The sequence below is a fragment of the Ixodes scapularis genome, unplaced genomic scaffold (assembly GCF_016920785.2).
Source record: "Ixodes scapularis isolate PalLabHiFi unplaced genomic scaffold, ASM1692078v2 ptg000827l_1___fragment_1__unscaffolded, whole genome shotgun sequence".
In the NCBI taxonomy this organism is placed as follows: Eukaryota; Metazoa; Arthropoda; class Arachnida; order Ixodida; family Ixodidae; genus Ixodes; species Ixodes scapularis.
Window position 1 is genome coordinate 723,676 of NW_024610045.1, and position 16,408 is coordinate 740,083.

General features: G+C 44.5%; 1 protein-coding gene and 1 long non-coding RNA gene across 3 annotated transcripts; one reads left to right on the forward strand and one right to left on the reverse strand.

Annotated features, from left to right (window-relative positions):
* The first annotated feature begins 612 nt into the window (after window positions 1-612).
* LOC115314960 (putative nuclease HARBI1) lies at window positions 613-6,062 on the forward strand. Of its 2 annotated transcripts, none has more exons than XM_040212139.3 (4): window positions 613-1,094; window positions 1,787-2,206; window positions 3,140-3,379; window positions 5,346-6,062. In XM_040212139.3, the coding sequence occupies exons 1-3, from the start codon at window positions 709-711 to the stop codon at window positions 3,375-3,377; spliced, it is 1,044 nt and encodes a 347-aa protein (XP_040068073.1). In that variant the 5' UTR covers window positions 613-708; the 3' UTR covers window positions 3,378-3,379; window positions 5,346-6,062. The 2 variants fall into 2 exon arrangements, with proteins under 2 accessions (XP_040068073.1, XP_040068074.1); XM_040212140.3 differs by having other exon boundaries at window positions 5,405-6,062.
* A 2,080-nt stretch (window positions 6,063-8,142) lies between these two features.
* LOC121834236 lies at window positions 8,143-8,636 on the reverse strand. The gene is made up of 2 exons (XR_006077133.1): window positions 8,580-8,636; window positions 8,143-8,384 (listed from the first exon to the last, which is right to left on the reverse strand). It is a non-coding gene; the product is annotated as an uncharacterized LOC121834236 (long non-coding RNA).
* Between the last annotated feature and the right edge of the window lie 7,772 nt (window positions 8,637-16,408).

Sequence of the window (16,408 nt, forward strand, 5' to 3'; positions counted from 1 at the left end):
TCCGCACTTGCGCAGTAGCAGCATGAATCAGGGAGCCTAGGAGCGATAGCAGTGGACTGTAGAAAGGCGCATCGCTGGAGCGCCAAGACTAGCGTAGCATGGCTGTTTTAACCATCGCTGGCGGTCACACCAGGGCCGGTTTTCTCGAAGCGATGGTAAACCCATTTTAGTAAACCACGGTACCTAGGAAGGAAAAAGTACCTAGGTACTATAATAAACGGCTGGATATAAAACCACAATAATTATTTTTGATTGGGCAGTAAGATGCGTCATCTATCGGTGAAACAAGCCAGTCATTTTGTTTATTCTCTTTTTCCGCTGGTTGTTATCGCTCTAGTATGATATTCTAAGTCAAAATATAGTAATGTTGTACTTGAAGAACAATTTATTTGCTTCAGATGCTACGAAGAAATTTTAGCTACCATGCTAGAGTTTGTCGACGAATATTTGAAGACGTAAGAAACATTTCCTTCAATATGTTTCGCCATAAACAACGCATAACTTTCCCGAGTCCCTTCCAGTCTGGCAACGCCGCTGCTGTAGACTCGTTTTTGTTCCCTGCGACGCACGTTTCTACGATTCCTCCTGATCTCAACTGTTTGCCCTCTCTTCCGTTTGCCCAACCGATCCACCGATTAGCCCACCGACCGACTGCGGACTTACTAACAACTGATTTGCGGACCTATTTGTACTTTGATAACGGAAACGATGTCGAACGGGACGAGGCGTCGACGTCGACGAGACCGCGCGTACGCGCAGTACGCTGTCGTCATGCTGGGACGACAACGTGTGTTCCGGGACCGCCTCGATCCGCTGGAAGAATTCGACGAGGATGCGCTGCAGCAACGATTCCGGTTTGGTCGCGCGGGAATTATGTTTCTCGCGGAGACGCTGCGCCCGGACTTGGAGCGGTCGACGCGTCGCAGCTGCGCCTTGTCCGCAGAGCAGCAGGTGATCGTCGCTCTGCAATTCTACGCCACAGGCAACTTCCTCATCACTGCAGGCGACTATGTCCACGTGCAAGTCTCTAGTGCTTCACGGTCCGTGAGGCAGGTCACCGTAGCTCTGGCACGTCGAGCAAGGGACTTCATACGGTAAGACTTCATACGGTAAAGAGTTCCTGAGCGTTCCGAGTCAAAAAAAAAAAAAGTCAGATTGTGTTGAGTTTGTTTATGAGTAAAGCTATACGCACTCCGTCGTGCACCTCGGCCGGAAAGGGCTATACGCAATACGCGAAACTGCCCTCCAGAGAAAAGGGAAAGAAGGAGCTACCCTCTTATCAAGGTCCTCCTTTGTGCCTCCCGGGTTTGCACAGGCGTTGCTATTCTCCTGCCAGATGATTAGAGAAGATTAACCTGTCACTCAACATTCTTACAAAGGCAGTTTCCCTCTCCTCCTTTTACTTGGTGTTCAAAAGTATGCGATGTGACGTCAGTGCAGGGAGCCTATAACACGAATGGTTACTACGTGTTTTATAATCGGTGGCATAGCATAGGGTTAAAAAAAAAGAAAAGATGGCATAGCATAGGGGCATACACCGTGCATAGGGGGGTAAGGTGTCTGCTTCATACATAAGTGGACACGGGTTCGATCCGCGGTGTGGGCCCACTTTTTTTTTCTCGAACATTTTGTTTTGTCGAGGCATTTGGCGATATTTACGACGTTTCTTTTTTACGATGAACACTGAAGCAGAAAAAAAAACGAATGTTGTCGGCTAAACTTTGCATAAATGTGCATGCTAGGGTATTGTGCTGTAAATAAACTTGTGAATGTATTGGCAATGCAGGTGGCCTGACGTCGCAGAGAGTGCTGCCTTGCAGGAGCAGTTCTTTGACGTAGCCGGGTTCCCTTGTGTCGTGGGTGCTGTTGATGGCACCCACATTCGAATCCAGGGACCGCGCGTGCACGAGGAGGTGTACGTGAACCGCCACCTGTACCATTCCATCAACGTACAGGTGGTAGTTGACGCGTCCTGCCGCATACGCAATGTGGTTGCGAGATGGCCAGGAAGCACGCACGACTCCCGGATTTTCACCGAAAGCACACTATCAGTCAAGCTGGCCGATGGCATCTACGATGGCCTATTGCTCGGCGACAGCGGCTACACCTGCCAGCCGTGGCTGATGACGCCATTCCTGTCGCCATCATCAGCAGCAGAAGTGAGGTACAACACGGCACACACCACGACAAGGAGTATTGTTGAAAGGTAAGACAAAGTCACGCATCGTGGTGGGTTACTGGGCTGCTATATTGAAAAGAATGCCACTAGACAACGTAACATTTTGTTGTCATAGCACAGAAGACACTGTTAATTGTAACGCCCCTACATGCAGTTTTGTGTTCTCTAGACCCAGCAGAAAACAGTAATTGCACGGAACCTAAAGAGAGAAGAAAGAAAATACTATCCCAAGAATATATATTTATTTATTGTACTTTCCAGTGCCCCTATACAGCCCGAGGGCCTGCATAAGGGTGCAACGTAGACACGTTGCACCCTTATGCAACGTGTCTACGTTGCACCCTTATGTTGCACCCAATGTAGCACCCAATGTAGCAGACATGCAAAACGCATGCATCGTATCAAAAAACAAAAACGTGAAATATTCTCCAACATATTTTTTGGAGAACATATCACATTGTTCGTTCGTTAGGGGCAGGATTTGTTACATACGTGTGAAAGGCAATATTTTGGTTCAACCTGGATACAGAAGAGCAAAAAGATACAAATGCAAAGCCGTGTTTTTTTTTTCCGGCCCCACCTTTACAGAAATTACACGCCTACTTGCCATACATTCTAAAATACTCCACACTGCTGGGACTCGCCGTAAAAATGTGACAAATTGCACCGGGCTCGTGTTGCTATGGGGAAGTCGTTGACAGACATCTTCGGACTGCTAATGTTAACGACTGTTTGTATGAAACTGTGTTTCGCTTACACTCAGCTATGAGGAACTTTTGTCGAGGGAAGTTTAATATGGTCTACATGTAAACATACTGTTATATATCTTGGCAATGATAAGAAATGATTGCAGGGTTTTCGGTAGGCTACAGCATTCAGAAAGTATGAAATAGTCTCAGCCCTAATATGTTAGTGTAATTTAAATAAATAATACTCATTCTGTCCATATGATGCACGCAGGACAATAGGCCAGCTGAAGCGCAGGTTCCACTGCCTGCACGCCGAGCTGCGCATGGCGCCAAGCAGATGCTGCGACATCATCGTGGCATGCTGCGTGCTCCACAATCTCGCCAAGAGATACCCCTGCGCGATGCCAGGGACTGCCATCCCGCCTGAGGTTCCTGTGGAGCCCATGGCAGCCGGCCGTGGAGAAAGCAACGAGGCCCGGCGTGCCCTTGTCGACCAGTTCTTCTGTTGAGCGTAAGTATGTGGGTATGTGGTCTTTTCAATTCAAACTGGTTTTCTTGAATGCGAGAAACATACAGAGATATTGTCCTCTCTGTGTGTTTACCAGGCTCCGTAAATGGATAACCATAATAACAAGTTGAATGTGGCACGCGATTTCATATAATAAATTTTCTTGAATGCTTCGTGGCATCTTTTGGCTGTGCTTTCACCAGCAGCTGATATAAGGGGCTGAACCAACCCCAGCATATTCCTTGGAGAACATAGATATTTTAATCTTTATTAAGCACTCTTCATGTATGGTTTATATACGAGGCTAAACAGGCTTTGCGGAATTCACTCGTTGCAAAAGAATGGAAGCATTGGCAGATATTAGAGCAAGCAGATGTTGTGCTGCTGCTATCCACCTTTATTTGCAAAAGCGTCGCTTGGAGACGATGCAGCGCCCGTCGTATGCTGCTCAGGCGTCCACCCTCATATCGAACATTGTAGCAGAAAGAGTGCCTCAAACATTGCAAACCATATTGTGTCGCAAACCCTCTTCATTGCAGCATGTTTTTTGTTGGTTGCAACAATGACATGCACTTAAGATGTAATGTGGCGGTGTCCAAACAAGGTAACTCTTCTGAACAGCATTGCAGGCACGGATCAGAATCATTCTCGCCTCATCCAGTTTCGGTATGTAGTAACAAATGCCCAAAGATTGATTGACATGTCTTGCAGCGTACCTCGTTATAAAAGGTTAGAGTTGGTCAAGCAGCATAATTGCAACTGCGTTTAACAGTGAAATTGCTGCATGACCCATTGAACCACATACGCAAAAGTCCTGCAATATATTGCTGTTGTGTGCCTCGGTCAACAGTGCGTGCGGCTTTTGTGCGAAAAGCTTCGGCCCACTTCTGCGTGTTGGTCATCGTGCTTGTCTTCATACTACAGGCTACGCGAACATCAATGCCCTCAGTGCGAGTAATTATAGGGGTGAGCGAAATAATAGCCTTAAAAATAATACCATTTCATTTTATTGCGCCTCTGTCCTATAAGTTGGTATTATTACCATATTTAAAAGTATTCTACAGGTGAGAGGAGTCAACCTGTATGCGTCACAGTAGTGGTCTGATTATAACAGCCACTAATGGGTCATGGACATAAGAGGAATAATTCTGTCATTGGTTATTTCACTTAGAAAAAGAGTAAAGGGTGTATAAAATCGCTGTCGAACAAGGTTGAAGTATGGTAATGCCTGTTTTTTTCGGGAAGTGAACAAAAAGAGTACAGAGTTCCTGAACGGTGTAAATTCCGCGACACACTCTCCTCGAAGAAATCAGGCACACCGAGTGGTCCCACCAGTAACCATGCATTTAAACGCATAATCACTGTTTGCGCCGTGCAGGCACTTCCTAGGTTATTTGCTTACTTGCTGTTTTGTTTTGAGCAGGGTCGAATTGTTAAGCTTCTTTCCTTAGTGCCCAACAATGATGTTTTTGACGTGTCGACAGGCTTGCGCACATGTATGGAAACTCAGCTGGTTAGATTGTCGCTGGTGTCGGATACCAATGTGGTACTCTGGAATACTGGGGAGGCGATAAAAATATTTCATTATTCGTTAAAATTACTTGCACCATCTTACTGGCTGTCGCATAGGGTCGAGTGTTTTTCTCCAGGGACGACTACCCCATAACATACTGAGGTTTTCACAAATCCTTGCATTTCAAAATGTACTTTTATTATTTCACATCCGCCCTTGCTTCGTCAATCTAAAAAAAAAAAAAAATCTTAGAACTTAATGCTCCCCCCCCCCCCCCCCCTTGGTCTGTTCTGATTACTCCTTTCCCAATTGTTTTTTCAAAAGCTCAATTTGAAGTTCAGTCTGCAAGGTTTGTAGCCTTAGCATTTCAGTGTAATACTGCTTAGCACCATCTGCTGCAGCGATTTGTGCATTGGAGGCATCTATGGCTCTTTTTGTTGCCTCCCTATCCAACAGGAGGTTCTCCGCCTCCATCTGCTGCTGGTCCTCAGCTTGCTGCTGATACCTCTGCGCAGCTTCCCGGCACCAACGTCTCGTCTGCAAGACACGGGGAGCTGCTGCCCACTCTTCTGCTGCTGCCACCCTTTGGCCGCTTCCTGACGCCCGAGGCTGCGGCGCTGCCGTTTGCCTCAAGCTATCGCTGTGACAAATGGATATGCAGGAAGTGATTTGCTGTAGTTATTAGGAGTGTGCAGGCAACATACGTATAACATACAGTGTTTGTAACCCCGACATGTTGCTGGAATTTTGCCACAGTGTACTTAACTGTAGAACAGAAACTCTCTGATGCTTCAAGCATCTCCGAGTGGACCACACACATGGTGCTCATGCAGAAATCCATGCTCACCGTAATATCCCGAGAAATTGCCCACCCAAAACTGAGAGCACATTAGGTAAAAATAAGGGGTAGGCTAACATTCGGTGTTCACAAGGTAGCTCAACTTGAGCCATTGAAAAATAGAAAGTCCTGCTACAAATCAGGATGGGCTATCTATTTGGGATGGGTCGTCTCTCGGGATATTACGGTAATATTCCTTGTACCGGTTGCAACTTTCAGTATTTCATTACCTTTAGCTTTCTTATAAATTTCTTAACCTTGCCATTTATTTCACCTAAGGATGTTGTGAAACCAAACATTCAAGTCTCGTTGTTTACGAAATCCACGATGCTACAAAAGAGTTTTCGCTTGGCTATGTACAGAGTCAATCTTGCTATGGCTTTCTATCCTGCTGTTAAACCGATAACTGATGCCAGCAACGCTACCTCTTTCCTTTTGCGTTCCGTACTAGTTCGTCACAGCATAAACGATGAGTTTGTTCACTCATTCAACAACTAATCAAATATCATGCGTAACAACAGGGTTATACCTTTTTTTTTCAAAGGAAGAATATCGTCTTATTTGTTGCACCTGTTGGTTAAGAGGTTAGAACTAAATATCACCACCTTGCATTCCTTCAACCATCAAAAAGTGTACTACAACTCTGCTCGGATATCTGCCTTTGGTACATCGGTAGTTCTGTTGTCTGGGTGTTAGTTATGTTAGTAATGAGCACATTTTGCTACATATCCTTCTGTGTGTGTTTTTTGCAGGTTGCTTGTAGAGCAATTATGCAGCCGTATGAGTAAAATGAAGAGAAATTCACGATTACATGCTTGCCATAAGTGACCCAAAGGCAGTGCAGTATGTCCGCTAGCCTGGGCTCCCTATCCTAACCTGCATCACGCAGTAGTGATACATGAAAGTGCGCTGATTTCCAATTAGATATTGTGTGTATGGCACTATGACAATTTTTACAATCTCCCTGTTCTCACATCAGTTTCTTAGGGTCCCACCATTAATAACAGAGCTGTTCTGCATGCCCGGCACTCAGTGCTGTTGACTTGTCATACAGACTGATGTAAGAGTAATCCACTCGCTCTTCCGTGTCACCCTCAATGACATCGAGCCCACACAGGTTCGGCGAGTCGACGCCGATCACGTCGAGAACTGCCTGAATTAGGGGCGTCAGTTCATGGGGGTTCGGGCCGGCACCTACCAAATGAATGCACATTATTTTCATTCCGTAGTCACCCGGGCCCCAGAGGCATTGCAGAGTGGAGGGGGATCAATAACCAACTACCAAGCTAGAATATAAACAGCAGAAATCTAATGGCATTATGAAGCATCAAATAAAAGCATAGTAATTTATACTGTGTGGCAGAAATGTAACTTCTTAACATTGCAGTGGAGTGATCTCGCAACAGCGACCTTCCAACATGCACATCGCTGCGTGCAATTGTGCTGCAGTCAACTTTGTACATAGTGCTTTCTGTGTGCCTTGAGGATGCAGTAGTGTAGGGTATTCAGCGACGTGTTCGATGAACAACAATGCCCTAAGTTTTAGGACTGTTTTCTTAAAAACAACAGAAAAGGCACAGTTTAGGTGGTGTGCTTTCAACATTTTGATCTCCTCTGTCTCAGGTCTACCACACTTTTTGCTGTTTCATGTGTGTCTCGGTTACTAAAACACGGTTAAAGGAAATTTCAATAAAGTGTTTTGAGATGTTGCCTCTTTTGATTTTATTACTGTTTTCGAACAAGGACTGGAATGTAGTGGAAAGTTACACGTCGACACTCACTTTTATATCTGTCATCAGTCATGCCATAAAAAAATTAAATGCAAACACGGCATTATAATCCATGGCAGAAAAGGTTCTGTTTATTTTTTGTGTCCCTGCCCCCCCCCCCCCCACTCATCTTTAAAGCGAACAATTGAAAACTAGTTTGTTTTTCGAAATATGCAAATTCCTCCGACTCACCTGTGCGCCCTTCATGCTTCTTGTAGGCGCTGTAGACCTTTCTGCATTTTTTCAGGGGGTTTTGCCACGCCTCCTTCAGCTGCTTTGCGGTCCTCTGAGCTCCCTGCTCATTCATTGCATCGGCAATGTCGAGCCACGCCTGCTGTCTCGTGTGTGCAGTTACTGCAGGACCGAATTTTCCCATAATTTGTTCCCTTCTTGCCCCAACTTCCCGAATTAACTTCAATCTCTCGTCTAATGTCATAATTTTTTGCCTCTGTTCGCAAGCCCTCGATACTGACGCTTGGTCCATTTTCAACCGACGTTTGCGGTCAGGACACTATCGTCTGCTACCTTGGTTTCTCTACCAGCACACCTGCGTTTTGCTATATATCGCAATAAGACGAAAGATAATCCTCATATAACTTTTAAAAACGAAAAAAAAAAAAGCGAAAGGATGATCTCGTCAACTTTCTTTGTAATAAGTGTTTGTTTATTTCTCGTTTCTGCGACTTCTGCAGATGACATCGGCAAGGTTGATTCGTATACCGCGCTTGTACTATCTTTTCCATTGGTGGATGCATCGACCGACCGTCGCGGTCAGAACCAGACGCAGCGGCACTGCTTCAGCGTAAAGCTAAGGTTCTCGTCACCGTTGAATTGCTGGCCACCGGGGATATGTAGAAACCTCGATGCTGTCGGCATACTGTCGGCGCACTGCGAACAAAAAAAAAAAACAAAAAACAAAACAAAAACGGTACAATGTCTCAGCTGTTCGCTCGGAACGAAGACTTTATCGAAGATAACCCCTTTCTCCGCAAAGTAATCGCTGTTCGCGAGTTGGCGTGCACAGTGTAACAAATTAAACCTGTTCGTATACCAACGCTTGTTCGCAAAACATTTTTTACTCACCATAAAAACACTTGCAAGGCTGATGTACCGTCATATGTCCTGGGTCCCGGACTGGTGAAGAGTGATGCGTTCGCGGAATGCTGCCGTCGGTTAGCTTAGTTGTCCCTCTGAACTACCGCTTTGCTTGACGTGCTAATAGGTTGATGGCGCGTCATTAATATAACAGCCGGATCGAAATGAATGTTTGGCAGAATCAAGCAGAACTATTAGCCCTCATTAAGCGACGTCGCGGCCATTTTGCTTGTAGGTACTGCTTCTCCCTCGGCGCCCCTGCTCGCCCAGTCACGTGACCTAAAATTCCCCGTTCTAGGGACAATAGTTAACTTTAAACCACGGTTTGCGTTCGAGAAAACGGGCCCAGAGACGTCGAACTATTTCGAGCCCCTTAGTGTCTGGTACCAATAAAGATGCATTTTTATTTAGAGAAATATTAGTGAAAGTTTAGAATTCAGCCGCTGAGTTTAAGGTTTCACGGATGTTTTGACTTTAGTCCCGAGCTGATACTCACTACAGTCTAGCTAATGAAATTAGGTGACCACCGTCAGGTTGACCACTTTTCGTGACTGGCGTGTTCTAAATGTCCCGAGGACTTCCGACATTAACGGCTCTCTTCAGACGTCCCTTAAGGCGCCCTCCCCAGGTGTCCATCAAACTACGGCCACCATCCTTCACTGCAGATTTCCTCGCATCATGTGTCGACGTCATCTCCCTGGTTTCCACCAATCCGTCACGCACGACGGACACCAACGCCACTTAGAGGTAATGCCCCAGCGCTCAGAAACATGAACTCATTAGCGGCAGGACGAGGCAATCTTGAAAGTTGGTCTTCTGCTCTTTCTTCTTTCACCGGAAATGACTTCCGAGGCAGTTGTCGTAGGTGTATCAGTAGTTGTAGTTGATGTTCTTGATGTCGCAATCGGTGATGTAGGACGTCCGTTTTGAGTCAGGTTTGGGGAAGGGGCGGGGGGGGGGGGGGGAGGGGGTTGCAGCATCGACGACGCTTGACGTCGATGCTGCAAAATCCTAAAAAAAGATCTACCGCTGCCCCCGCCGCCACAGGAATCGAAATCGGTCCGCTGCTTGCGAACCGGATACGTTACCATTCAGCTATGTCGTACGGCTAATAACTCGCACCATGCTTTAAGTTTTAGTAGAACATGATGCTCACTACACGCGCTCTCTGGAAAACAAAAAAACAAACAGACAGAAAAACAACAAGATAACCGATAATAAACTGCAGTCGTAGCGCTCTCAAGACTAAGAGCTCGTACCGGGAGAAGCGGTTTAACACGCTCCGGAAAAAAAAAAATTAAGCGTTCGGAACAAAATGGTCATATATATATATATTGTTTAGAACGCTTTCGTTCGCGAACCTAGCTCTGCGCGAAGGCAACGGCGATGTCCAACGACTTTGCCGTCACGTTTCCCTGCTATGGTTGGGACTGTACTGGGATTAATGCACGACTGCTCAATTGTTTTATGTTTTCGGACACTGGACTTCTCAAAATGTTACAAAACATGCTTTAACCTCTTCTAGAACAATGTCGCGATATCGAGACAAACCGTTTATACGCCGCTCTAGGATCGATTATGCAAGGACACATAGAAGCCTGGCCTTGTGCATGATTTGCAGCCGTCTGTCAACTTATGTTCGCGTCGCACCATGTGTCGGCTATCCGGGAGATGGGTTATCATTTGGTACCGTTCTTGTTTCGACATTCTCGTTTGAAATTTCTCAAAATGGCCGTTTTCAAAACTTTTCCTCGATTGGGTTCGGCGCATTTGATACTATTCTCGTTACATCCTTTGCGGGTCCGTGTAATGGCTGGGTCACAACAGGTCCCCGAAGAAGCTCCTGCAAGTTCACCTTTCGACCCTCCCAGCTCGCCTACAGACGCTTGGCAGACGCGCAAGATTACAGCCACCATTCCTGAGCTTCTCTTGTCTTGCTGAGATGCCGAGCCACTGAGCGGGCCTTGAGGAGCTTCCACAAAGGCATAGGCTGAGAAGAACAAAGTGTAATTTAGAATGGCACTGGCTTCTCCTGCTGTGGTAGTAATGACGTGAAGTATTTGGATTAAGAGAACAACTAAAACTGAAAGTCGGTTATGGCGGCACCCATGCATAGCGGCTGCAAAGCGTCTTCACGCACGCGCTCACATACACAGGCACACGTGTTTCAGTTCCGCGGTTTAGTTAATAGTTCCTGCAATACGTCCCTTCTGCTTTTGAAACATGCAGCCGAGGTCAGGACCCGCTCTTTTGGTTTCCCGGAAGGGGTAGGAGGCGCTGGGCAATAAAACACCCAATTGTTCCTTAGTGTCAAAGGACGGCTTCGCAGGTCTCTCTCTTCTCGGGTCGTGGAAAGGTGCAGACGACGTGGTACCCCCCCCCCCCCCCCCCCCCACACCTTTCCCTCTCACACATACACTCCGTACTCGTACGCTACGAGCATTGGAAGCCAATCCAGGGGTGAAAACATAGCACACGCCTCTCGGTCCTAATGCGAATGGGACCAAAACCGAATAAGCTTAAACGCTAAAAACAAACCGGTTTGGATGCTTTGAAAAGATTCAAACGAGAAGATCCAAACGAGAATGGGGCGAACTTAGGAAGGGCAAATTGCGAAAGGGATGTTTTTTTGAGATACACCCTCTCCGAGAACCTGTACTCACAACGTATTTCGTACTTTTTGGATCGTCCCTTTTGGAGACGCAGTTGTGGACGGCGGCAGTATATCACAGGGGTGCGCGTTAACCCACCCAGCCCTCCCACGTTTAGGCCGCTTCGCCGGGACAGTCTGAGGATGGCTCATTAAAAGAATATATATTAGCCCACTGCCTCCCGCTGCACCTTTGAAAAGGGAGTCCTTCGAGTTTTTGACAAATGGGCTTCATCGTCCTCATGATCTCTTTGCGTCACCAACGGACGCTCACGGCATGCAGGATTTGTGAAAGTAAAATGAGGTTTGCGGCTAAACAAGGTATGTTTTCTGCAGTCTGGTCGGGCTCATTGCAAAACGCCTATACTAGGAGCCGCACCGTGGCGCTACTGTCTTGTCTCATTCTTGCAATAGCGCATTTCGGTTGCAAAGCAGAAAACAAAATCGAAGTGACAACGATTGCCTTCTAATATTTCTCAGTTAAGGAAAAGAGGAATCCACAAATGAATCGGGAATTGTTTTGTGTTTCGTTCGCAGCTTTCCTCGAAGATACAATCTATCTTCGACATTTTATCAAATAATTGCCTAGATGGTTCTCAAAAGGAAGATTACAGCGTTTTTATGTTGAGAAACTAAAGTCAATATTCAGAGTGGGCTGGATACATTCACCACTCAGTATGCTGGTGGAGAAAATGCATTCTGCCCAACGAAAATGAGCTTGTATCCCAGTGAAACATCCTAGGATTAAATTGCTCATATAAATTGTCCCCTTTAGGCGAGAGTTTTCGGTGATGTATGTTCACCGCCTAACTCAAACCAGGCTAAAAGTGTGTTGGAAAGAACTGTACCGGCAACTGGCATTTAGAAATCGATCCTCTTCCCTCTTTACTCTAAAAGAAGAAAAATGAAACTGGTACCAAAAATATAATAGCAACACTAACCGTAAGTTAACTATTGCTGCTTTCAGGACGATCGAGTACCTGGTTATGCTGTTACATTGTCAGAATTGGTTTCACCGCAATATTACCTTTGTGTTTTCGTGGCCTAGTTCTTCAGCGTAATGTTTACACTTTTGCATTTATCACCTGTTTCTTACTGTTTAACTGCCCAATGATAGTCTTACAGTGATGTGAACACTTTGTTTTAATAAAACTATCGAGTAATCGAAGTAATTTACAACACTAACCTTTCTAAATAAAGTATATCATACTGTCTTAACCTATATTGAAAACATTTATGTAAAATAATATGCTAAAAGTACTACAATACTGAGAGTCAATTGGTTAAAACTTATTTAATACAAATTAAGGTTGGAATACTTTCTCAGCACGTTTAAAATTGCTATGGCGTAGGATATTTTTTATGAGATGAAGTACAGCGAAACTCGTTTAGAACGAACCCACGTACAGCGATTTTGTGTCGATATCGAGATCATAGATAATTTAAATAAAAATGCTTGTAAATGTACTTTTTATAACAAACAAAATATTGGCTATATCGAACTATTTCCACCTGGGAAGGCTTCCAAAAACGCGCAATTCCAAAAGCTCAAGTTGTGAAGAGTAGAAAAAGCTAAAAAAAAAACGCACTCTGCATGCACGTACAAAAAAAAAAGCTTTTTGTTTAAAAGCAGTTGCGTACGAAGAGATGCGATTCTCTTCGTGGTCCACTTCGCTTCTCTTTGTGGATGCCCACAAAGAGAAGCGAACGCATCGTGGAAGATTGTTGTAAATGGTTTTTGCTATATCGAACTACTTACTATGCCGAACAAATTGTAGCGTTTCCGGCTGTTCGCTATAAACGGGTTCGACTATATCTCTAAGTAGAGATTTGTCCTTTCTAGGGTTTATTCTTGAGACATTTCTGCTTTGCCATTTATGTACCTGGTCCACCCCAGATGATGTGCTGAACCATTATAATTTTTTACAAAATCCACACTTGAGTCAAACTTGTTTAGGGATATTCAATGATGTGCCACTGCATTACCATCGTAAACTTAGTTTTGAGTGAGACCACAAAAGATGAAATCGGATTTTATTATTTTCGGATACCACGGCAAAAATATTGAAGAGTACTTCGCTCGTTGCATGGAATCAACATCAACTTTTTTTTTTTCTGGTTAGTTTGCAACTGCCGCCAGGCGTGCGTTTCATTGCGTCTATATTAGAACCGGATCATGAATCTGCAACATTTGATCACTCGAAAAAATTGCAGTTTCGTTATCGAACTGACTATTTTTATGCATAATTTTTTGCCCGAACAATTAGGGAGCGGAATTCACTTTCTGAAGAGCTAATCTCGGTTTCTGGCGACGTTGCTTTTGAACAAGATGAAATAGGTGTATTGAAGTATAGAAACATATTCTTCCTATTTTTTGTTTCTTTTGTGTGGGTATTCATTTTGAATATCTTTTTTGTATGTAGGCAATCCTTGTACCACTTTTTGTGTGGGCGGCTTTTTCGTATGTGCCAACTTCGTGTGCGCGCATAAATGTTTAACCTTTTCATTGTGTGTACGCCATTCATGTGCCCCCCCCCTCCTAATGACTAACGGCACAACAGGTATCTGTATAAATAGATAAGCAAGTCGGACGCAGATCTTTCTAGCAAAGTTCACAAATTTATAAAAATTGGGAAACTTTTTTGGGAAACAAACTGCCAGTCACGGCAGATGTCAGGAAGTTTAAAAAGTATAAACGATAAAAAAGTACCCTAACTTTACTTAATAAACCTTTATTAGTGAAACAAGGATATGAGTTTAATTATGAATTTGATGGGCATCATTGAAATCCTTAAATATTAGGACGACTTGGAGTACGTCAGCAGGCAGGGGTGCGCTTAATTTACCGCTCGTGCAGTAGGCGTTAGGCCGGCTCCGTGAGTACACCAACTGCATTCTTATTAACGTTTGCACATTGCAAGCTTTGCACCTGCTGCACGAGCGAGACATTTTTTTAGCGCACCCACATGCTTCGTACGTGCTTGTACTTGACCAAACATGACTAATTAGGGGTTTTCGATTCAAAGTCAGCATGTTCATTTTGAGATCAGCATGTGTATTTTTACTAGTTCAAATTTGATTTATTGCGAACATGAGGTAAAAAATTTTTATAATTTGTATTTTTTTTTCTATTCTTGTCGTCCGCTGCCGTGTCCAGTATTTAGTTCACCAAAAAACTTTTTTTTTGCCAAACACCATATTTTAGCAATGCTTATAAACTTTACAGACACACTCGGTATATTAAACCTAAGATTCCGTGTTTGCAGATCAATCTAAAATACTCGGAAAAATATCAGTCTGTAAAATTTTCATCAATTCGGATTTGTGAGATAAACTCCGAATTTCGATTTACTATTAAAAAAAAAAGTATTTTACAATTAGGTTTAGACATCGCACAGGGTCAATGTAGTTAACAAAACGTCACACTAGTTGTTTCTGTTTTTCTCGAAAGATTGGAAAAAGGAATCATACCGCTTATCTAGGCAAAAGATAATCACGTCAACAGGTCTTTCGGGTTACGGCAAAAGCCACGCTTCCGTATTCCAGTTTGCACCTTTTTATTTGTGCTTTTTAGAGGAAGGAGGGGTCGGGATTTTTGTAACAGCGAATGCCGTGAATCACGGATATTTCATTGAAGGTGCAAAAGGGGGCGCACAGTGGAAGCTTCTATATTTTCCCCTTTACCATTCCATCCATCGCAGCCGCGGGGAATGTAGATGGTTAGGATGAGATGAATACGAGCTTCTAGCGACTATACCTAGGTGTTTAATTATTTTAGGATTCCGACGTTTATTGAATCACAACTTGTCGTTTGAAAACTTATAGTATTGCCGATGGCAATGGCGCCAACGCCATATCCAACCGAAGAAATATTAATTGATTCAATCTCGTTCTCTTTAGTTTAGCGCACGTTTGCACCAGAAATATATTTTTATATAAAACACTGTAAACTTAATCTCGGAATTTCGAAAAACAGAGAAAAATCCAATAAATTGGAAATCCCCTGCAAAATGTAAACTCCGAAAGACGCCCTCCGAGTTTGGTGAAAACTGAACTTCGAAAACACGGAATAATAAACATACCATCGGAGATGGCGACCGACACAGGACACTTCTAAGGAGCGTCAATTTACCGCTCCGTCGCCTATACTATAGATTAGGGGGATTACCAGCCAAAATAAATTGGCACGGCTAGTTCCACAATGGGTGGCGATAAATGTCCTGATTGGGTACCAATCGTTAGCTGTAAGAAATTCTAACTCAATAAAGTTGTGTACCTAACAATCGAATCAGTGTGTTTTTAGAGCGCAGCTCTTAGGCGCCCGTTTCTATGTTTCGCAGCGTCGCCGTCCGCGTAACCATTCCAAATTTAGCGAGAAAATTTACATCCCGTGATCTCAACGCCAATTCAATTCTTCGCTAATGTCAGCGGGGAAAATGACGTCAGAGCACTTGTGACGTCAACTATGAACAAATTCAGTTTCTCCGCTAGGTTCAACGGGAACATTTACGTCACGTCACCTGAAAAGCAATTCAATTCCCTGTTAAATTAAGCGGGAAAAGTGACGTCACATGCCCTCAACACCAATGAGGTTCCCCCGCTGTCGAATTTTTTCCGAAGAAGCAAAGGACGGCTGCGGTGAGGTTGCTCCCGTTTATTTGGGAGCGTAAATGCCCAAGACTTCCACACTACATGCCCAATTCACTGAGAATAGTGTATCATACTGCAACCTGTTTGAGAACCACTTGAAGCCTCAATTCAGTTCAAAGCGTTGCGGACTGCTCACCTCGGGGGTGTTGCTGCAGCACGACTTTGCGCGTCCCCTCACGGCGCGTACGACAGCGGGAAAAATCAAAGGACTGCGGTTCGAGAGTTTTCCGCACCCGCCATACTTGGCAGATCTCGCTAAAAGCAATTGTTTACCTATTCGGACCCCTCCTCGGGACTTTCGGTAGAAATAAGTCTGATCGAAGTGTTGAACTGAAAGCGATGGTGCATTCCTGGCCCCGGAGCCAGCCACGAGATACTTTCTACCGCATCTATGCATAGGTGAAGCGTTGGCGCACGTGTCGAGCGAGGAGGTGACTATGTTGAAAAGTAATAAAGGGATTTTCATAATATCTAGAATACCAGGAAAATAAAAAAATGTGGTTACTCTTTGGTCGTG

What these genes read in the sequence shown, in the direction of transcription:
- LOC115314960 (XM_040212139.3), top strand. Translation starts at nt 709, where the DNA reads ATGTCGAACGGGACGAGGCGTCGACGTCGACGAGACCGCGCGTACGCG. An exon ending in CGAGCAAGGGACTTCATACG is followed by an intron (nt 1,095 to 1,786) that starts GTAAGACTTCAT and finishes TTGGCAATGCAG; the next exon opens with GTGGCCTGACGTCGCAGAGA. An exon ending in ACAAGGAGTATTGTTGAAAG is followed by an intron (nt 2,207 to 3,139) that starts GTAAGACAAAGT and finishes TGATGCACGCAG; the next exon opens with GACAATAGGCCAGCTGAAGC.